General features: G+C 43.6%; 1 protein-coding gene and 1 long non-coding RNA gene across 5 annotated transcripts in view; one reads left to right on the top strand and one right to left on the bottom strand.

Annotated features, from left to right (window-relative positions):
• The window catches only part of LOC132396146 (uncharacterized), a 36,757-nt gene extending 29,035 nt beyond the window's left edge, over window positions 1-7,722 (bottom strand). The window contains exon 1 of the long non-coding RNA XR_009512873.1: window positions 7,534-7,722. This is a non-coding gene — a long non-coding RNA (uncharacterized LOC132396146). The remainder of the gene's footprint in view (window positions 1-7,533) is intronic.
• Window positions 3,507-21,506, top strand: tbx2b (T-box transcription factor 2b). Of its 4 annotated transcripts, none has more exons than XM_059973661.1 (7): window positions 3,507-3,585; window positions 9,612-9,891; window positions 12,557-12,703; window positions 15,314-15,390; window positions 15,790-15,959; window positions 17,331-17,935; window positions 20,232-21,506. In XM_059973661.1, exons 2-7 carry the CDS (start codon window positions 9,616-9,618, stop codon window positions 20,688-20,690), a joined length of 1,734 nt encoding a protein of 577 aa, XP_059829644.1. In that variant the 5' UTR covers window positions 3,507-3,585; window positions 9,612-9,615; the 3' UTR covers window positions 20,691-21,506. The 4 variants fall into 4 exon arrangements, with proteins under 4 accessions (XP_059829644.1, XP_059829642.1, XP_059829641.1 ...); XM_059973659.1 differs by lacking the exon at window positions 3,507-3,585 and adding an exon at window positions 7,963-8,533 and having other exon boundaries at window positions 9,612-9,879; XM_059973658.1 differs by lacking the exon at window positions 3,507-3,585 and adding an exon at window positions 7,963-8,533.
• Window positions 21,507-22,825: the final 1,319 nt, after the last annotated feature.

Raw genomic sequence — 22,825 nt, 5'->3', positions numbered from 1 at the left:
ATCCAAACAACACACACAAAATGCTGGAGGAACTCAGAAGGCCGGGCAGCATCTATGGAAAAGAGTAAACAGTCGACGACGTTTCGAGCTGAGACCCTTCATCAGGACCGAAAACAAAAGGCAAGAGGTTAGAACAAGAAGGTGGGGGGAGGGGAGGAGGAAGTGCAAGGTGGTAGGTGCTGCCTGCCCAGCTGAGTTCCTCCAGCATTTTGTGTCTGATGCTCGGGCACTAGGGACTGGTTTTCCTAATTATTTTCTAATGATTGATAGGTATACTGCATTTAAGTACGTAGATACATAGGTAAGTAGGAAGGTAGGCAGGTAGTTAGGTAAAATAATACTGTATTAATTGATAGCTGATTGATAAAATAGACAAATGCAGACATGATTGATAGATGTAGATACGTAGAGACAGACAGATGGAAACGTGCCTGCAGTTAGACAGATAAATAAATGAAGAAATAGTTTGGTAGGTCTAAAGGTAGCTGTAGCAGTTCTGTCACCATTTCTGCACACGCGAATCTACTAAATGCATTTTCTATAAGGATTAAGTCAATTATATAATTCCCACGATCTTCAGAGAGTCATGGAATGCTCTGGGTTGTGTCCGTAAATGTAACAAACTGGTTCCAAAAATATTCCGCTGCTCCTATTTTTTGTTTTTATTCGTTTTATATCACGCGAGAAATAGCGAATAGGAAGAAATCCTCCCGAGCTCGTGGGCCACGTGGTAAACAACGGACCCATGTGCTATCCCCAACTCGCACCACTCTAATTTAGAGGTTCCCCTCCGTGTTCTTTCTACTTTTGTTGGATTATCTCACAAATGGCAGTGACAGTGTCGGTCTGGTCTGATTTTCAAAGCCGGACAGAAGGCGCACTTCCCCGAGGTCTAGGAGGTCCCCTAGATCTCCCCGAGGTCTTGGAGGCCCCCTAGATCTCCTCGAGGTCTTGGAGGCAAGACAGGCAAGCATATCCTCATAGCAGGATTGGTAATAGCTGGAAGATATTCACCACCTAAAGCCAGATACAGCGAGCGTCAAAAACTAGCCATCAAGTGGAAATTTCCACTCAACAAAAAAATGGGATTAGTTATTAATGGATAGAGATATTTATTATTATGCCCTTGGTGATGCAGCACAAATGGCTTCTTCCGCTCAGCGAATCTAAAGTTCCAGATCCAGGTGAGTACTGAACTCTGAACCTGAACAGATAGCACCTGTTTTCCTAACTACCTCCGGGATTGCGCCAGTTCCTGTTCCCCGTTGCTTTTCTCCTCTAATTTCCTTTGGTTAATTAGAGGTTTTGACCTGTCTATCGATACATATTCTATCAGCACTCAATCACCTGCTGAACGGATCCGTCTCAAATTCGCTGATTCACAGAGGACCACTTCCCTCCTAGCTGAAATTTTAAACGTGTCCCGGCCATTTAAAGGCACTGGCACGGTTATATTCGGGAGGTCAGCACGGAACTGCGTGTAAAATTATATCATCTTTTACTTGACCCGAAACTTTCTCAACACAACCTCTTGTGAAAACCTAGGATCCCAGAAGTGACAACATAACATACTCATTTACTTCTATAGCGACCCGTAAAATCTAACAGTCGTTCATCATTAGCCAGGTGTATTTTATATTTGGCTGATAAATTTCTAAGCGTTATGAAAGCGGTTCTCAAGCATACAGGTGAAGGCAGTGTTTCAGCGTCGAGCGATTGAAGCTTGTTGAAAAGAACTGAACGTAAAGAATCCAGTAGTAGATTCCAAATTACAGAGCGTGCAGTATTTCAGAGACAGATAGATGGGTGAGGGGAACAGGGATGGGGTAGAAGTGGATGAAGAGAGATGGGTGGAAGGAAGAATAAAAGAAGATCGGAGACTGAGGAATGGGGCAGACGGTTGACCAAGGCACAGGAGACATGCGCACAGCGAAGCACAGGGAGGGAGTAGTGTCCGGTAGGTAGGGGCACAGGAAGGTAAAAGGAGAAATGTGGACATATAAGGGCTGGAACACGAAAAGGAGGGCAGAGAGAAAGGGGCGAAGAGAGGGCAGAAGATGGGGACTTGGTTAGGAATTCGGGCAGAGAGGAGAAAAAAAAGTTGTGCAGGCGTAATTAATTGTATTCCATTCCGACAGGGTACAGGCACTATGACAAGGTCAATACGATTCGCTGTCGCTGCCTTCCCAGAGCACGGGGAAAAGGCGGGCTGCTTTTACATTGATGGTCTACATGTGATATCAAAAATTATGAAAGACTTTGACAGGTCTTAAACTGCCTGGCGCCACGGCCCGTGGTCTCTGCTAAAAATAGGCACAGATGGGATGGGATGGGGAGGCGGTGGTGTTGCTGAAGAAATTAAAATGGGAGTCAGAGAGGAGTGTAGAGAGAGGGATAATGAAAAAGAAATCATGTTTCACCATGCCTCGTCTTTCGAAACGCAGAATTGTGCATCCCACTGATGAGTGCGTTTAAATACTGGCGATGAACATAAACATTAAATGAGTAATGGTATAAAAACTAAACTACCCAGAACAAGAGACCCTTTAAGAAAAGGCACGCAAACGAATAAAGGCAAAGATGATAATAACTAAATACTTAAAGGATAATTATTTTTTCCCTAAAGTGAACCTCAAACGTCCAAGAAAATAATCCGTTTTGATTTTTAAGGTAGTTTTCATTGAATTCATCTGCCTAGAACTCTGGCTACAAACACAGACTCACTCACAGGCACATTTACAAAACTCACAGAACAGACACTATTCACACAGCACATGCCCAAACGCTTATACTCAAAAAGAGAAAATGCAGACGCACATGCAGTCACATAGCACAGACAGAAAATCTTAAATTCCCCGCACTCCACATTCACCCTCACTTTTATAAACACAATAGGCACTCGCAGCTCGCGCACTTTCATCTTTCCATCTTTCCAACCATGTAGTTTAAATCCGGGTGGTAATGAGTGGAGGTAACAAGACAACTCAGTAACTACTGAGCTGTTTTCACGGCTCCCATTTTTAAAGTTGCCTTGAAGCTTAACAAGCCTTGGAACACCTATTCAGCGAGCTCAACATCCCTCGTTGGTCCTTTCTATGAAACAATTAAAAATTTGCAAACTTTGCCTTTATAATATTTTGCGCGAGCAAGCGCGAAGCGTGGTGCGAGATTTAATTCATACTTCGCCGCTGGGGGGGAAATAATCTCTATTCTTTATCGGGACTGCGGAATATGTGTTCTAAAGGAAATAAAATCGGATAGCGTACACCAAGTGAATATACCCTTTGTAACCTCGGTGAACTGGTCCACAAAATAGGCCAGTTTCCGTTACAAATACAAATGTAAATTAATAATTGAACATAACAGGTAAATATCCGCAACATTTATGTATCTTGCAATCAGCACCGTGATGGTAATTGCGGGCACAATAAGCTGGCCCGTTCAAAGTGTTATGTGATAATTTTATTCCACCGAACTCAAAATGACGCAATTTTGCAACGAATTAGGTTCCTCTGTGTAAAGGAAAGAAAAGACAAGAGGTAGAGAAGACACTCTCGTTGGACCCATTTGAGTTTAAAATACAAGGTCAGTTTGCGTTCACAAATACATTTCGTGCAATTGATTACAAAGACTTTCAACTCAAAACTACGGGGAAATCTGCAGAAACTGCAAAAACGGCCGCTCATAGCATCTACTACTGAACTTTAAACACATCATTTTAAGCTTGGTTAATTGCTATTTGTATGTGTTTTGTGTGAACACACACACACACACACACACACACACACACACACACACACACACACACACACACACACACACACACACAGAGCTCTGATACAAGCTGTATATAAAGGTTGCATTTCAAAGGGATATTTCACATAGAACTTCCAGAAAGTGGCAGTTTAACACTTCAGTAACCATGGAGTGACCTCAAGATGGTGACTTCGTCCCAGGGATCTCATACGCAATCAACAACCTGGCCGTCAGATGCATTTTGGAACTCGCGTCTCAAACAGCCACCGGCCACAAGGATTAAATACTGTAAACATGGTGGCGGTGTCTGCTTGTTCTGGCGCATAACAACCAGGTCATGCGAAGCCGGTGGCTAATTGAGAACGGCAATCGGCCCCAATCGGTCACTCGACCGTCCTCCGAGCGCGTCCGCCTCGCGACTTCGGCCCCTTAACAAAACAGCTAACGTGTTTGCTAAAATACGTATCGCGAGTTAGCGGCTTAACTCTTGTTTCTGCGTATAATCCCAGGATATTTCTGCACTCCTTACAATAAAAAAATATACATTCAAATTACAATCACTCCGAAACTTGCCTCGGTAGATTGTTGCTGGATAATAATTTTGATAACTAAATTAAACATACTAAAATCATGTATGGTTTAAATAATACCAAATGCTTTATATGTTCTACGTTTGTTATCTGTGTAGAATATCCCTGTTAATTTACTGATTAATAAAATATTTACGAAAAATTGCTTTTTAAGTGACGGTTAACGTCTCTGAGAAATAGTATAATTTAATTCCAATGTCATCGAGCTGTTCCTATGGTCACACTTTGTAACATTTCGCATACCTGTTGTGTATGTTTTTGTTTCTCAAACACACGGGCGCACACGTTCACACGCGAACACACGCACTTTCTAAAACCTTTCTATTTGCACAAGATCTTTGAACCAGACATAACTGTATACTCAGTGAGGAGGGTTCGTCGTGTGTTAAAACACCCTGCATTACGAGTTGGACAACGGAGCACTCCAGGCTGCTATCTACCAGACCTCACACACCGCGATCAATTTTAGGTGAGAGTGTAATTACCTTGAATAAAAACGCCTCGCAAAGGGGATCTGTCCTCCCTCCTAAATGGTTGGTAAATTATTGTGTGGATGAAGTGGGGTGCGGGGTTGCTCTATTGACTGGCTAGTTATTTCACGGAATAGGTCAGTAATCATCTCAAAGTACCTGCATATTGCTGATTAATGTTTCAGCTTCAAGTAGGGAGGTGAAGAATAAACAGTCCTAGGCAAGGTCTCAGTATTTTTTGCAGGTATTTTATCTGTGGCGCCACTGACACTATTTGACCAACAGATAGAGGAGATTAAAACAAAGGTGCAATACACCTTGTTGGATAGGGGAACGTATTATTAACTCTCCTTTGCACAGTGATTGGGTTGAATTGCAATGTATCAGCCCTGGCCCACGTCTTAGTAGTCGAAGTACTGTATATACGATTAATTTCTCAACACACAATGCTTCCATGTCGGAAATGGTGGTAACTCACAGGGAACAACACGGAACAGGGCTGGTATGGAACAAAATGTTCCGCTTTTTATTCAAGATTGCTTAATGCCATTTTCCAGTACACAAGTGTAAAGGAGAACGAAATAATTGTTACTCCGGATACGATGCAACACAAAAAGAAACACAATAAGATAAAAATAACAAAATAATTTAAAAAAAACACAATAAATATAAATACATAAGATAGCTTAGAGATTGATTGTATGCACCCATGGTCCAGTGTCCCGACTTTTGTCACTGGTGAAGGAAGTGATTTTGAATATGAAGCATTCCAAGAAGCTAACAAAAATATTTACAGTGTGAGAAGCCAGTGTCCAGGAGACAATTACTGGGATTTTAAACCAGTTTGCTTGTCTGGTGAACTGTTGATTCTCACATTTTTGAATACTAAAAAGCCTTTTTGGCAATTTGTGGAAATTAAATCAGTTAACAAACATTCGAGCTTTTTTTCCCACAAATTTGTGATAAGTGATGAGTATGATTGTTTTCCCCTCCCGGCCAGGTGATTAAATTTTCCACCCTGTCCCATCTGCCGCTTCAAAATTTGCAAAGTAAATTTATTATTAAAGTACATACATGTCACCATATACAACCTGAGATTTATTTTCTTGGTGTTTTCACAGTAAATACAAAGAAACATTATAGAATCAATGAAAAACTACACACAAAGACGGACAAACAACCAAGGTGCAAAATATAACAAGCCATGGAAATGTAAAAACAAAATAATATTATTAAATAAATAAATAATGAATAATATTGGGGATGAGAAAAAAAGACTAGAAACCAAGGGAAATATGACCGAAAAAACTGTGTTGCCTGTCGCTAATAATTCTTAAACTCGAGTATCTTAACCCGGACGGAAGATTTTAAATAATTTCGTGTTTGAACTCTCTCAGAAATCGGCGGACATCCGCGTTGAACACGGCGAGTTTAGATTTCTATTTTTTTTTCACCAGCAGTGGTTATTGGAGAGGTGAGAGGGGAGAATGGAGAGAGGAGGGGCGCTGATAAAATTTCTTTGGTTAATGCGAAGTGACAGGAGACGGTGCTTATTGTTAGACGTCAGCAGTCTGGCGCCAAGCGCTCTCGACAAGCCATGTCCGACTTAATCGGAGGAGATGGTTCCGAGGAACCTTGCATCTTCCACTCTGAGAATCCGCCTAACCCCGCTAAACCTTCTCTCCCTTAAAACATGTTCATATTTGGGTTGAAACACACGCCAGTCGCGTTACAACTACATCACCCGAAAGCTTTATGGTTCGCGATCTCGCGGGGTTTTCTCTCAATGCGGTTATCTGACCCCCCCACTCCTCGTCACTCAAAACACCGGGTTGATAGTTTAGGGGTCTGTAAGCACTCGGAATGAGTACCGAGTGCGGCGTTTTGCGGGCGCGTCTCGCTTGGCTATTCCCACGATTCGTAACGCGCTGGAGCGTTTGGACAACTCGCTGGCTGGGAAATTAAAAAGGGCAATGTCCTTATTTAGACGCCAGTACTGATTCAGTGACTAAAGATAAACACGCACCTTGGAGAGGGGAGACAAATATCACTACCCTCCCCACGCAAACAAAAAACGTTTCGAACCTGCTTTACAACTTAAGGTTGCGATTATGCGATTGTTTCCCGATAACTTTATTTCAAATCATAATTACGCCATCTGGTGGGACCCACCGCCAAAAAGTTGACGTTTTTTTTAATCCCCGTGGTCTGGTGAGTTAACCAGCAGACGGTACTAGCTGAATGAAACGACGCGGAATCAAAAGTGTTTGACTTCACAAAGTTCGGACTAAAAATAACGACATTTCGGTAAAATGAAACTACCGCAGCGTTTGCTGATGCAGATAACTTTCGAAATAGGTCAAAGATTATGTTTGTGATTTTAAAAAAATATCTTTAAACTGTTAGGCTCTGTGCTCAGAATATGGCTGTACTGGGACGAATAATAGGCGCTGCAGTACCCTAAGTAAAATTTCAAGAATCCATTAACCCGTCTTACCAGTGATGCCAGTCCGCAGCGACAACGTAATTCTAAATATCCTGCAATTAGTGCGTAAAACTATAGATTTAGCCGTTTAAAGAAAGTATATCCGTTTCTGGAGTAACAAACACATCTGAAAATGTCAAGTCTCTTCGGTTCGGGTCGGACCATTTTAGTTTATATATATATATATATATATATATATATATATATAAATCCACAATCTGTATGTCGTTACCTGCGGGTTTTGGCGATTTTAGCGGCTCTAGGTGTTTGTATGCGCCGTAAAGTCTCCGTCCGGGGCCGGGCACTCTTAATCCGGGAAGCGGGAAGGATGGAGACAGCCGGGGGGAGGGAAAAGGACGGGGAGTGTGTGTTGGCGGGGGGGTGTGGAGGGGGTATCATGCTTTTCTGTCATTGGTTAATATTTAATTTTGTTGACATGTTTTCAAAAAGCGATCTTACTGATGGTTACTGTACGTTGGAGCTTCCGACACCTTTTCTCCCACCCCTCCTCTTTCCTAACTCATCCATCCTGATTTTAGTTGTCAAAACTCCGCCTATCCAGGCACACAATTGGTCGGGACGCGTAAAATCACCAATCAACTGGGCGGTTCATTAGCAGGACGAAGCCGAAGGAAGATCATTGTAGGAAGGACCTGTGTGTGTATGTGTGTGTGTGTGTGTATGTGTGTGTGTATGTGTTTGTGTGTGTGTGTGCGTGAGTGAGATAGAGAAAGAGAGAGAGAGAGAGAATTGTCGATCGGCACTGGTTCTTCCAGGTGGTGTACAGAAGACCCGGCAAGGCGATTCTTCCGACAGAAATCTTCCTATACCCCCACTTCTTCTTTTCCGGATGCACCCATGAGAGATCCAGTTTTAGCGGCGACCAGTATGGCTTATCATCCGTTTCACGCTCACCGAGCCGCGGATTTCCCAATGAACGCGTTCCTGGCTGCTCAGCCGTCTTTCTTCCCCGCTCTGGCGCTGCCACCGAGCGGAGCGGCTGCTCTCTCGCTACCCGGAGCTTTGGGCAAACCCTTGACGGACTCGAGTATGGCAGAGGCCGGGATCCACGTTTCGGCTCTCGGGCATCAGTCGACACACCTGCGGCCCCTCAAGAGCCTGGAGCCGGAGGACGAGGTCGAGGACGATCCTAAAGTGAACCTGGAAGCGAAAGATTTGTGGGACCAGTTTCACAAAGTGGGCACCGAAATGGTGATTACGAAGTCTGGGAGGTATGGTTGTGTTCGTAGCCACTCTCAGTTTAACGCAGCGGTGTTCCCCCCCTCTCCGTTCTTATCATTCCTTGGAACTTTTTCTGATCATTTCTATCTCATTTTGTTTTTATTTAAATCAAAACTACAATTAAGAATCAGTCATCTGTTAAATTAATTCTAGTGAATTTGCGAAATCCTTGAGAGAAGCCAGTTGTCAACGTGCCAAAGGCGCAATCGGATTTGCCAGTGAAATCTGAGCGTTTTAATGTCCAGTCCCTTATTAAAGAGCTAAATAGCAACTGTTAAAGGTTATGCGTTCTGCTCCGGATGCCCATTCGCTTCTTTATCTTAGATCTATATAAAGTCCGCGCTCCGGGTATTTCGATCCTTTCAAGCAGTTTAAATTAAAATGAACGCTTTTTAATATCTACACTGTAAAAACAAGCATCTTCCGGCGAATTTTTCCTTGTCTCGAAATATAATCGTAATCTATTGTGAACTGCCGCGTCGTTAATGGGAGGAATCCCACTTAGTCCCCAATTCTCCCGAACACTGTTTGGACCTTAGCAGAAGCTGTGAGGTTGAAGCCATAGGTCTGTTGCTAATAATAGCCCTTGATTGCAATCGGCCGGTGTGGACCGCTGGAAAGGCTCGGATAGATCGGGAAGAAAGCATTAGACAAATGCGGTGGGATTCCACATTTTAAAACTACCAAACTTCACAGTGACTCACCAAATATCTTAGAAATATCACACTTAGAAGGAATGCTACGCATTCTTCGCAGTCAATACACACCGGGGCAGCCGAGATGCTGCTGACCGCCTTAACTGCGATGAGAGTACTTGGGATAGCCTCTTAAGTTTTTAAAAATCTGCTAGTTTGATCACGTGTAAAAGAATAAATTCAGGCACATATTTAAGAAGAGATTGGAAGAAAAATATAATAATTTTAACGCATAGTCGAGCAAGTTTCTAAGTATAATGTTTTCGGTTGTATTCTGTGTTTTTACATCTGTATTTTCATGTCGAGCTGTGTTTTTCTTCACTTGGAATATCCCATATTACATTAAATGTGCCGCTTCGTGTGTTCAATTCAGGAGGATGTTCCCCCCGTTTAAAGTGCGGGTCAACGGTTTGGATAAAAAGGCGAAATATATTTTGCTGATGGACATTGTGGCCGCCGATGACTGCCGCTACAAATTTCACAACTCGCGTTGGATGGTAGCCGGGAAGGCCGACCCCGAGATGCCAAAGCGGATGTATATTCATCCTGATAGTCCAGCCACAGGCGAACAATGGATGGCCAAAGCGGTCACGTTTCACAAACTGAAACTCACCAACAACATATCTGACAAGCATGGATTCGTAAGTGTTGCTGTAGGTCCATTTATATATTTTCCATTTTGATTGTCACGTTTTAGTAAGTGTTCAACAAAGGTAACTTGGTAAATCTGCACCACTCTTTGCTTGGCTGGGCCGCATCTTTCGCTCTCTTGTTGTCACAAGTAAATCTCTTCCTATGTCGTTGGAGAGTGCATCACTGTTCCCCCCTCTCTCCCAAACGTCCTCACCAAGCTCAAAACATCAAATAAAACGTGGCTATTTTTACTTGAGGTTTTGCAAATGTAGGAGAATTCACCGTCTCCCCACAAGCGTGCGTGTACACACACACACACACACACACACACACACACACACACACACACACACACACACACACACACACACACACACACACACACACACACACACACACACACATACACCGAAACTTGTACGCCTCTGAAAAAGAAATATATAAAGTGAGTCGAGGGTCGGAAAACCCAGGCCACCTTTAATCCTCAGTCACCGGTGTGGGACGGCCCATTTTAATGTAGGGTTGTTACAATTCCATTCATACAATGTCACAGAAAGACCCCGAAGCTCCTATTAAAACTTAAATTTTACCTTTAAGTCAAATTGTTTATGATCATTTAAAAGACGTGTCAGAAAATGTAAAAGGCTTTAATTTTTGCGGGAACACGACGTGTACACTGCTTGCTAAGGCAGGCTTACACAATTTGGAACAATGCATTAAAACTGTCATACTTATTAATTATCGGCTGCTCCGTGATTCAGAATAAAGACACAAATCTATGCTGGAGAGGCATCAGGCTTTGCTCAAGGGACTGTTTAGGGGATTATAATTACGCCTTTAAACATTATTGTTTGTCCGCTTTGTGTTTTTTTGCTGTATGCTAACTCGGGGTCAAACTGAAGTGTATTACGGATATGAGTTGTGAAAAGCAGGTCAGTCTTTGTGGCGTCAGGGAAGAGAGAGAGAGAGAGAGAGAGAAAGAGAGAGAGAGGGGGGGGGGAGTGCTGTTTAGGTAGAAAGGACGATCTGTTATCTCCCGCCAGCGAGTCTCTTAAAGATCATTCCAATGATGCTTTAGAGGTGGACAAGCGCCAGTAGAGAACAATTTGTGAGCATTTATTTGCGCAGGGAATGAGTGTTGTTAATGCAGTGCCTGGGAAACTTGATTGCAGGTTGTAGGAACGACACTGGAGGTAAAAAGCAGCCATTATGAATAAAAGCGGCACTCCGCAGCGAGAGCCCTGAAGACAGAGCTTTCGACCTAGATTCGCTAGCGTGAAAAGAAAATCTGCCGCTTGCTTTTACCAACAACGGACTGAAAAGTTAATCAAGAATGTGCTAAAATCTACTTTTTTCTTTATTTATTTATTGTAGTGAATGGTTGAGGCTGCGACTCCTGTTCGCTGGCCTTTCCCCGGCTCTCTCCGGGCTGGGGAGGGAGGCACTGTTTATCCGGCCCCGAATGGCCTACCACTGCTCCTAGCGTCTCGCGGTCTAAAACTGAGAACCGGGGTTTCAGTGGATTAGAGTGTTGCTTCCACGGAGACATAGCCAAAACCCGTAAAGACTCAATCGCCCGACTACGACAGTCCTTCTTGTGTTTCTGTTGCAAGCGCCACTGATATTATAAATAAATGATAGAAAATAATATTCATTGTTTTAAAAGGTGTATCCCGTGTAACACTTGGCTGAAGATTCTTGTCTAACCGTAAAGGAATTATGTCTTGGAACAGTTCAGAGGGATTTTGGGAAAACAGAGGCTGGCAAGTTTGTCTTACGGATCCAGGCTTAAGTGGTGGAACTCTTTAGCTGATTTGCACGCCTGAACGGGAAAGCACTGTAACATTTTATACTGTATAAATCCAGGACAGAGTTCAAATGACACATCAGTGCCCAGATCTGATGCCTGTATCTTTTATATATCAAGACACAATGGCGCGTTTTCCCCTTCACTGCATGGCAGGATATATATATCCTATATGTGTGTATGTATATATTACACTCACTTACATATATATATATATATTTAATGTTTTTCTTTACTATTCTTGAAACTGGGGTCTCGATTATTGGCGTATCCCCGTAGTAAAAAAAATCCTTATCCATCTAAAATATGATAGAGGTGGGGAGAGGCGGAAAAGGGGGAAATAGGAGGGGGGAGCGGGCGGGGTATTGGTGCGAGCTCTGAGTTAGATTATTTGAGGAAATTAGCCTCTCAAACAATGAGATGTTTGCCGCGAGTTAGGAAAAAAAAGTATTAATATTCCGGTTCGGAATCGTTTATTTTAATGTGATGTTAAGTAGTAAATAAAGGCGATTTTGGTCTTGCAGTCAGTTTTATGTTACACCCTTTGGGTTGTAAGACAGAAATGAAAATTAGAATACGAGGTGGTCAGGATGAGGGTACCACTCACCTCTCTCTGCTCAGGTAAACGACACAATTTCCTCGTATTTTTACAGCGTTTCTGAAAAACTGGGAGTAACTGGGGTTTCCAGGTTTCTGTGTAAGGCGACATCAACAACAGGGCACCCCTTTCCCCTGACCATTTCATTGCGGGGGGGAGGAGGAATATCGGTAGTTTTTAATAAGTTTAGTGACCCCCCCCCCCCCAGGTGCGTTCGAGGCCGAGCGCGAGCTTCCTTTCGGAGAAATTAACCCGACCGTTCTCTCTGTCGCTTTCTCAGACAATCCTGAACTCCATGCACAAATACCAGCCCAGATTCCACGTGGTCCGCGCGAACGATATTCTTAAACTGCCCTACAGCACTTTCCGAACTTACGTGTTCCCAGAGACGGAGTTCATTGCGGTCACAGCCTATCAGAATGATAAGGTGAGTCCGCGGCACGCTTCTCTCGCACTACCTGGGAGCCACTGGGTGCAGGTATACTGAGACTCGCCTGCTCCAGGTGGTAACGATTCGATTCCGTGATTAAAAATGCTTAAATACTTCTTGTCCCTCTGTTGCTGAGCCCGAATTCGAACACGTTTACTTTCCCACGCAGCATTAGGCAGTTTCGTGTAAAGTTTTACGCTCCTGCTAAATTATAACCTATTATTTGATAGCGATTTGGAAATAAGTCCAACTCCGGAAGCTACGAAATCCCGACAACTGTTATCTTTAAAACGGCATTCAAAATTGGTCAAATATTGCAACCCACAGCATTCACTGTCAAGGGACGTTTAATTGGATACTTTGAGGATACGCAGAAATTAAAGACAGTTCAAAAAATTTAATATTGGATAGCTTAAACGGATCCTGATTGTTTGAAAATCAGCATTTCACTGTGCGATCCGGAAAAACTCCACCACATCCCCTGGTCTGATCCTGTATGAAGAATTAGTACAATAAAGCGATTACAGTGTAATTCCAAGAAGCCATTGCATCTAAAGAGTTATTTACAGATCAAAACAATTTTTCTGTGCAGGTAGGAAATTGTGGTTTAGACCTGTGTTCATTTAATACTAAAATGCAACTGGCATTGCCCACCTCCCCCCCCCCTCGCTCTGTCATTTACTCTCTCATCCTCTCGCTCCCATTCTCTCTCTCTCTCCCTCTCTCCCTCCCCCTTTCTCTCTGTTCTATCTTTTACCGGTTGGACAGTTTCTGCTGATTCTCCACCAACAATTTATGCCGAGAATCGAAATCAATTAAAGTCTACTTATCACTGCAGACTCCCCTGATCGAAGCCCGAACGTCGCCTCTGCTCTGTTGATCTTGCTTGATATTAACAAACTTATTGGTGCACGATATATCAACATTTAAAGATAAACTCATAGATTAAACCACAAAGATACTGCAGCCAAATCTCCCCTGACAGTGCATTTCCATTGATATGGTTGCCAACGTAATTGCAATAAGAATTCAAATTTGCAATGGGGCCTCTTCCAATAGGCGGTTCTTCAGGCATTATAACAAGGAGTACCTTACTTATCCCACTAGATCTATGATACTTTACAGGTTTAATTCTTTACTTGTCACGTGTTTTGCCCGTCCTTAACAGTATTAACATATTTTTGCACAACCCAACTTATGGATACAGGCTAAGCTAGAGAGATGCATTTCTGTGCTTGCTGTTTTCATAAAGGCACACCATAATTTGTCTGAAGCATTCATAACCTGAACATGTAAACAAGCTGTTAGAAGCTTTTTCGCAGTGCTTCATAACCTCCTTGTTGGCAACCGAGATTAAACATCTCAGCAAGACACGGAGAAAATGATAAACCATGAATGTGGGCATGCTATGTTGGTGCTGGAATGTGTACTGACACGTGCGGGCTGCCTCCAGCACACCTTTAGGCTGTGTCAGTTGTTAATGCAAACAACACCTTTCACTGTACGTTTCCATGTACATGTGATAAATAACGAACCTGAAGCTGAAAATACCCAGCCTTTGCTGGAGGTATTAAAGTTTAGTTTTAAAACGGTGGAAAATGCTCAGCAGGTTATGCAGCATCCATGCAGAGGGAACTAGAGTTAGTGTTTCAAGTTGATAAGCTTTCACATGCTGGAACAAATTCTGCAAAGGCAGCAATTCCGTTTTTAGCATTTTTGGGAGGGGTTTATCATAGATTCTAATTAATCAAATTTCCGACTGAATGTATTAATAGAATGATACAAATGTCTCACCAGACTATTAGTATTGTGCTTCCAAAATGCAGCACTTTTATTTATTTAAAGATACAGCACAGCATAGGCTCTTTAAGCCAGGCTGCCCTGCAAACCCTGACAACCTCCAATTTAATAGTAACCTAATCACAGGACAATTTACAATGACCAGATAACCTACTAAACCTGTACATTTTTGGAATGTGGGTGGAAACCAGAGCACCTGGATAAAACCCAAGTATTCCACAAGGATGAATGATAAAGACTGTTTACAGAGGATGCCAGAATTGAACTCTGAACAGTAACGGTACCCCTATGATAACAAAGTGGGAACTGTTACTGATTTACCGAGGAATCTGAATCAGATTTTGGTATCTCTGGTGTATGTCATGAATTTTTTCTTGTTCTGTGGCAGAAGTGTATAAATTAAATATAAAGTACAGAGAGAGAGCAAAACAAGAAAAAAGATAATGGGGTAGTGTATGTGGATTCACTGTCCATTCAGAAATCTGATGCTGATGGGGAAGAACCTGTTCCTTAAACGTTGAGTGAACTTGTACCTCCGCCTTGATGGAAGCAGAGAGAACGTCCTGGATGATAGAGGTCCTTAGTGAAAACAGTTGGTAACGTTTTGTAGGGAGCAAGACTTCACAAAAAGAAGCACTTTTTTTTGGTGATGTTGATTGTGGAATATTGTACAGGGCACGTGTAGGTAAAAAAAGATCCATTCGGATATCTTGGAGAGTTTTTTTTTATTCCTTTGCTAATGAAGCAGGTTTTTTTTTGCTGTTTACAAATTTTACTTTTTCTAACCATTTTTATTTAATTCAACAGATAACGCAGCTTAAGATTGACAACAACCCTTTTGCGAAAGGATTCAGAGACACTGGGAACGGGAGAAGAGAAAAAAGGTAGAGAGATAGATCGGTTCATTATCAGTCCGGGCATCAGCAGTTTTATCTAGAACACAGGGGATTAGCTGGCAGAGAGATTATTCTCTTTCTCTCCCCTTGATGCGTTTAACCCTGATAATTCGGAGAAGCAGGGACTGGAGTCGACAGAGGGGCGACCCGTTCCTCTTCCTGTAATGATGGTGTATCCAGACTGTCCCTGGGCCCCTCCTAGTGGTCATTCATGAAATGACAACATGAAATATCGAGGTTCAGTTGAAATGTCTTAGGAAAACTGTATGTTAACTGTATTCTGATATTTACTTTTAATTTGCATATTATTTTAATTGGTTTTAAACAACAGCATTTAAGATCGTTATTGCTCTCGTTATAAAACTAAGAATTTGCATTTTTTTCCAGAAAACAACTCTCGCTCCCCTCTTTGCGCGTGTACGAGGATCAGTGTAAAGGCGATCGAGATGGCGGAGATTCTGATGCCTCCTCCAGCGACCAGCCCCCAGCCAGGGAGACCCTCCGTTCGCCCTTGCCTCTAGACCCCATTTCTCTCCATTTCGGTCAAACTCCTAAAGGTAAATGTTTGGAAGGGAGGGGCGGGGCAAGAGGGAGGAGCGGGGTTGCTGATCCAATCCAGAGATCAAGGGCGCACGGTTTGTTGACCGCATGGCGTCCTCCGGCTTAACGACGGGACGACTGGCTTAACCTTTAAAGACCAGTGCCATTATCTGCTCCAGTAAATTCTAATAAATGGGTCCCGAGGACACCGGCACACGGGGAAACACCAACTTCTAAAGTATTAATCATAATGAAGACAGCATGAGATTAAAACCTTGCCCTGAACTCAGAATAAATAGTATATAAATCAGCGAATGTGCAGCCTTGGGGAATGTTTCAAGAGATAGATTTAGCTGGATTCCATTTCCAGCTCACCCATATTTAAATGCTATTTCCTGATATTATAATAGACACGGGTAAAGCTTGAAATAATATAAACACTGGGGGTCGGGGAAGGGGAGACGAGGAGACAATTTTTAATGTGTCGATTATTTTAAAAATGTTTCAACAGCGTCCATATAAGTGGGAGGTCAGTAATCTGCAGTTACGGATCACTTTTGTTCATAACTCAGAAATCCCTGAAGTATAAAATACACAGCGGAGTGTTTTATGCGAGTTATAACCCTAACGACCCCGTCACACTGAGAATGGCGCTTGTATCACCGAGAGTGTGATTGGGAACTGTAGACTTGGAGTCCTGCTCGGAATCTGATCTTCTGGCAGAATGTTAAAGACTTCCCTTGTTATCAAATAGATATTTTAAAGATAAAACGTCGCCAGCAGAGAAAAGTTGGTAACAAAAGAGACGAGCATAAACCTCTGTAACCCTTAGGGAGTCGATAATCGCGATTTTAGTTTCAAACTTCGTTTCCCCTGTGCAGGTTAGATTTAACGGCTCATCCGTCTCGACTTTGTTTCTGATGCGCTTGAGATGAGACGTAACAGAATATCATTTGCGTGAAGTTTGTGTAAAATCACATCGGGTGTTCCTCACTGATCTGGATAATGAACATAAACGTCAAAATTAATATTTCTGAAAATGTCCTGCATGAAATTCCCAGATCCTCTCTGCTTCGGCCTTCTCTTGTTTTATAGGGATTGTATAGATTTCAGAATAGACCCGTCCGTTGGTCAGACACAGAAATACAAAGCGTAACAAGGGGAAAAAAAACCTTTGTTTTGATATTTTATTTGATAGTAAATGCAAAAGACTCTGATGTGTTTAGTTCTATGCTTGAACATTATCTGTAACGATATGTGAGGTACAAAATCTATCAAGAATAGTTGAAAACGCCTCCATGCTCGCCGAATAGCACTGAAATCTCGTGCTTCTATTGACTTTGTTTTAATGCCAGGATCCGTCTTGTTTATCTCCCGGTTATCTCTAGATGACAAGTCAGGAGCCGACAGTGAGCCGGAGCTGGAGAGGCACCGGGAGCTTCCGGGAGCAGTCACCTGCAGTCCGCGGGTGGGGGTCTCCAGGGCGGGCTCCCCGCCGGCGGGGGAGGCTGTTGCAGACTCCTCTCACCGGCAGAAACAGGGATTGGCGGCTGAGAAGAGGGAGCCGCTGGAATCGCGCAGGGACAGTGACACGTGCTTCAGTCACAGGGAGAAAGGAGACGGGCGAAGAAAGGATGACTCCAAGAAAGACGGCGAATGTTTGAGTAAAGAGAGCTATTCGCCGTTGGTAATCCAAACGGACGGACCTTCGCATCTTAACGCCGGACATATGCAAAGCTTGGCTTTCTCGGGGTTGCACAGCCAGCAGTTTTTTAACCCTTTAAACGTTGGACAGCCTCTCTTTATCCATCCCGGGCAGTTTGCAGTCGCCCCGGGAGCTTTCTCGGCCATGGCCACCGGCATGGGACATTTATTAGCTTCGGTGTCGGGAGCTGGGAGCTTGGAGAACGCGAGTATATCCTCAGCCCAGGCCTCGGCTGGAACCGCCCCGCACTTCCCTTTCCACCTCTCTCAACACGTTTTGGCTTCTCAGGTAAGGAGTCTGTTGTCAGTGGAGTGCGGACGGGCGTTGCACTTATTGGGTCGTTGATCGTAAATAAAGGGATCTCCTAGTAAATGACACGGATTTGTAATTTTAATATAGTCCAATATAGTTAGTTCCTAGAGAACAACGTCTGACTTCGTTTTGAAGACAGGAGCATGGACTCCCTTTCTTAAAGTAGAAGTCTTCTTCTCCCTCACACTGTCTTATATATTTTATAGCTTGTGAGAATGTGCCTGCGGAAAACAGCGTTTGGTAGAGTAATGAGCTGGAGATAGGGTCAGTTTAGGGAGACAGGACACCTACAGGGGAGCAGGATAAAAATCCAGTGGGTAGTTACAGGGAGAGAGAAACGGCCCCGGAGATCACTGGTTCGGCAGGCTCTCGCTGTTAGTTCCTCGAGATGTGTTTCTGATTCCGATTATTGTTACGGCCCTGCCTTGTCAGTCCAAGTGTTTTCTATGAATTGAGGGTTAATCGTCTTTGACCAATAAAATGGGAGAATATGTCGAGGCCAAGCAATGGCTGTAAAATTACATCACTATTTATTAAAATTGGAATGGCCAAGATACCAATGAACAGGCAAGTTCTTTCTCCCAGTGATACACTGGGGTATTCATTCCAATTTCCACCATCAGTATTAACTCAGAATTTATCACTTGGTGTTATGGTGGCAGTGGGTTTATGGGAGAATGAAGAAATACACCGTTAAAACTATTAACCTGTTCCCAATCATTTGTTGATTGTGTAATCAATAGTTCATTTAAACAACTCAGTGTCTGATAGATAGGTCACCAGGTCCTCCTACCCTGTAAGCTTAGCTGAGGGTTTCAATCAGCCTCCAGCCTATCTTTCGGAGCCTGGCTGATACTGGTCATACGTGACTACAGTGACATGACATCTTCTATCCCTGTATTATGTTGCAATTCATAACAACCACATCTCTTTCTCCTCTCTGCTGGGGTATTTTTGGAAAAACTAGCTCACCACCTGATAGTGCAGAACGTTTAAATTAATTCCTCCTAAACTAATGTGAAAAGACTCCTGAAACAATTACATTATTATTAATATATAAATACTGATACAGTAATGTTTTACAGAGAAGGTGATACATGAATGTAGTCAGAAGCATAAATATATTTTTAGAATGTCTTTATGCAGGATCTGATTAACCCAACCCAATATTAGTTTATTTATACAAATTGTTTTAACAATGCTAAAATCTGCTCACCATGTTGTAAGGGCATATTGAACTTTATTCTGTCTGCACTCAAAGTCTTTTGACAGATTGCATTTTATTTGTTTAAACTGGATTCAGAAGTATACGGGGCTGCCTGCCGGATGCCTGGAAGAGAAAAAAAAAGTTATTTTTTTGTTATTTTGTTTAGTCATCTGTTCACACTCTCAGCTAACTTTCTTCAAACCTCTAGTAGATTCACAGCACTTCCTCTTTTTCAAACACACAGACTATATTCCAGCCCGGTATTTTATCGCCCAACTCCCGTTTCAAATCTGCATTTTAGACTCCACTGAATTAACTCTTTTTGATTTTAATATGCACGCTTTAAGACCATAAGACATAGGAGCAGAATTAGGCCATTCAGCCCATCGAGTTTGCTCTGTCATTCCATTGTGGCTAATTTATTATCTCTCTTAACATTGTTACTGCCTTCTCCCTGTTTGAAATAAATTTTGAAATTTTGAAATTAACACAACTAAATTTGAATTGTTGAATGTGGAGGAATACAAACCAAGTCCTGGAAGACTAGGTGCACCCAGGGCAGAGAGTCCTGCAGCTGTGAAATAAAAGGAAGGCCACTTTAGTCTCAGAGAGACAGTGCATCGTTCTGTTTTATAACCTGCAGCACGCCAAGGGGGAGGGTCATGTGCAGGTGTCCGAGTGTCAGCCAGCCCTGCTCCCAATCTTTGGGCCCTGGGATAAAATCCAAGATTCAACTATGCATCTAAAAGCAAAAATGTGAAAAAAAAATTCCAATTTATTTCCCTTTCACCGTGCGCTTGCTCCCGAATGTGGGAACGTGTGAGCAAGAGGTTATTCCCGTTCATCACTGCCCCCTTCAATGAGTGGGTCTGTTTCTCCTGCTCTCCCTCTCCCCTCCACCTTCAAGTTTCCGACTTAGATTTGCTTTTGCGGATTTATATTTCTTCCAGAGCCCGTTATTTCTAAACATCGGCCTAGGTCTGATTTTGTTGTAGATCTTCATTTCCGTGCATCATCCGATGGCACTCACCAAACCTGCTTTTCTCTTTCTGTTTTATGATACAGGGGATCCCAATGACCACATTCGGAGGCCTTTTCCCTTACCCTTACACGTACATGGCCGCTGCTGCCGCAGCCGCCGCCTTGCCCAACAGTTCCGGAGCGCCGTCCTCTCTCCACCGGCATCCGTTCCTTAGTGGCGGACGACCCCGGCTTCGATTCAACCCTTACCCCATCCCTGTGTCTATCCCGGCCAGCACCAACCTGCTCACCACCGCCATGCCCTCGGCTCTGGGCGGCTCCGACACGAAGCTGTGCAGCCGAGAGTCCAGCCCCGTTTCTTCCAGCCTGGCCTCGGAACTCAACCACAAGAGCAACGGCGGCAGTTTAAGGACTGTGGGCAGCGCCCCCTCCCCGAAACCGTCCTCTAAGGACGCTATCAACGAACTCCAGAACATCCAGAGGTTAGTCAGCGGTCTGGACAGCAACCGGGAGACACCTCCGGCTCGGGATTCTCCCAAATGAGTCCTTCGACACATCCCAGGGTATCGGCGCTGATAGCACACGCAAAAGAAAAATTACAACCCCTGTGCAAATATCCGACCGAGTAGGGCGTGCGGTCTTGGTGCGGTCCAGGGATTAGAAGCACCCAGTGTCCGGACTGAAAGAGCTGCCCCCACAGAGTGACGGCGGCGCGCTGTTGACTGTGTAAACTGGGATAAAGGAACGACCACTTCGCTAAAAGTAGCGCATACCAGAAATGTATCCTCACACGAGAAAAATAAAGGATCGTTGCTATTTATGTAATTAATTAGTAATTTTTTTGTAAATATACTATGGATGGCAGAATATGCAAAATCGGTATTAATTTATTCACCATTTGTAAATTCGCGTGTACATATATATTAGAGTATAATTCTGTGCATTTTAATGGTTTTTTTTGTTTCGTTTTACACACAAACATCACAATATATTGTAAATGAAAATATATAGCGCGTTGGGAAGTGTGTGCCAGAGAATGGATGAGTTTCTAATTGTGTGTTATCATAGAGGGTTATTCCGTCTGCTTTAGTGGAAACGGTTTTAAAACGTGCCATCCATTACTTCATTGCTATTCCAGTGTTACCTGTTAAACATTAACGGCGTTATGTACTGTACAATATGACAGATTTAAAGGAATTTAAGATAATTCTGTACTCCTGTGCTAGCGGGGTATATACCAAGTGCCGCTTGGCCGGCCACCTCAGGTTTGGTTCAACTCCAGGTGCGGAGACTCAGTGGACTGGCTCTCCCATCGGGCTCATGCGAAGCGGCTTAAATAAAAAAAAATTGTATCTCAAACTGTGTTGGTTATTCGGGTATTCTATCAATTTAGAAAAATGAGTTCTCTCACAACGTTCAATAAACATTTTGAAGTGAAGCGTTTTGATCTGATGTGAGAGTTTGTGCTGTTTGTCTGTGTGTGTGTGTGTGTGTGTGTGTGTGTGTGTGTGTGTGTGTGTGTGTGTGAAACAGGGAGAGAGACCCGTCCCCCAGTGATGGTGTGTGTGTGTGTGTGTGTGTGTGAGAGAGAGAGAGAGAGAGAGAGAGAGAGAGAGACTCTTCCCCCAGTGAGGGTCAGTGTGTGTGTGTGTGTGTGTGTGTGAAACAGGGAGAGAGACCCGTCCCCCAGTGATGGTGTGTGTGTGTGTGTGTGTGAAACAGGGAGAGAGACCCGTCCCCCAGTGATGGTGTGTGTGTGTGTGTGTGTGAGAGAGAGAGAGAGAGAGACTCTTCCCCCAGTGATGGTGTGTGTGTGTGTGTGTGTGTGAAACAGGGAGAGAGACCCGTCCCCCAGTGATGGTGTGTGTGTGTGTGTGTGTGTGAGAGAGAGAGAGAGACTCTTCCCCCAGTGATGATGTCGGTGTGTGTGTGTGTGAAACAGGGAGAGAGACCCGTCCCCCAGTGATGGTGTGTGTGTGTGTGTGTGTGAAACAGGGAGAGAGACCCGTCCCCCAGTGATGGTGTGTGTGTGTGTGTGTGTGTGTGTGACAGAAAGAGAGAGAGGGAGAGAGACCCGTCCCCCAGTGATGGTGTGAGTGTGTGTGTGTGAGAGAAGGAGAGAGACCCGTCCCCCAGTGATGGTGTGAGTGTGTGTGTGTGAGAGAAGGAGAGAGACCCGTCCCCCAGTGATGGTGTGAGTGTGTGTGTGTGAGAGAAGGAGAGAGACCCGTCCCCCAGTGATGGTGTGAGTGTGTGTGTGTGAGAGAAGGAGAGAGACCCGTCCCCCAGTGATGGTGTGAGTGTGTGTGTGTGAGAGAAGGAGAGAGACCCGTCCCCCAGTGATGGTGTGCGTGTGTGTGAAAGAGGGAGACCCGTCCCCCAGTGACGGTTCGTGTCTGCATGTATAAGTGTTTGTGTGTGTGTGTGCGAGCACAGATTTTTTGTATCTCTTTTTTGCTCGCCTTTTCCAGTTTATGTAGCTGAACTTGTCGGCCTGTTTTTCACCACTATCGGCTTTGATAATACCCGACTTAGAATTGCGCACATAGTTATTAAAGGATCCGCCACATTAAAGAACAACTTCAATCACTGCAGTGGATGTTGTTAAAGATTTAAAACCCAGATAAACTGAAGGAAAACACTGAAACAGAATTCTCTGTGAAGGAACTGAAACGAGA

Source organism: Hypanus sabinus, chromosome 6, assembly GCF_030144855.1.
Source record: "Hypanus sabinus isolate sHypSab1 chromosome 6, sHypSab1.hap1, whole genome shotgun sequence".
Taxonomy (NCBI): domain Eukaryota; kingdom Metazoa; phylum Chordata; class Chondrichthyes; order Myliobatiformes; family Dasyatidae; genus Hypanus; species Hypanus sabinus.
The sequence above is the reverse complement of the archived record's forward strand: the minus strand, read 5'-3'. Positions and strand labels throughout refer to the sequence as shown.

Coding starts and splice junctions, on each gene's coding strand:
- tbx2b (XM_059973658.1), top strand. CDS start 8,160: ATGAGAGATCCAGTTTTAGCGGCGACCAGTATGGCTTATCATCCGTTT. Junction 12,704..15,313: donor CAGCCTATCAGAATGATAAG/GTGAGTCCGCGG, acceptor TTAATTCAACAG/ATAACGCAGCTTAAGATTGA. Junction 17,936..20,231: donor AACACGTTTTGGCTTCTCAG/GTAAGGAGTCTG, acceptor TTTATGATACAG/GGGATCCCAATGACCACATT.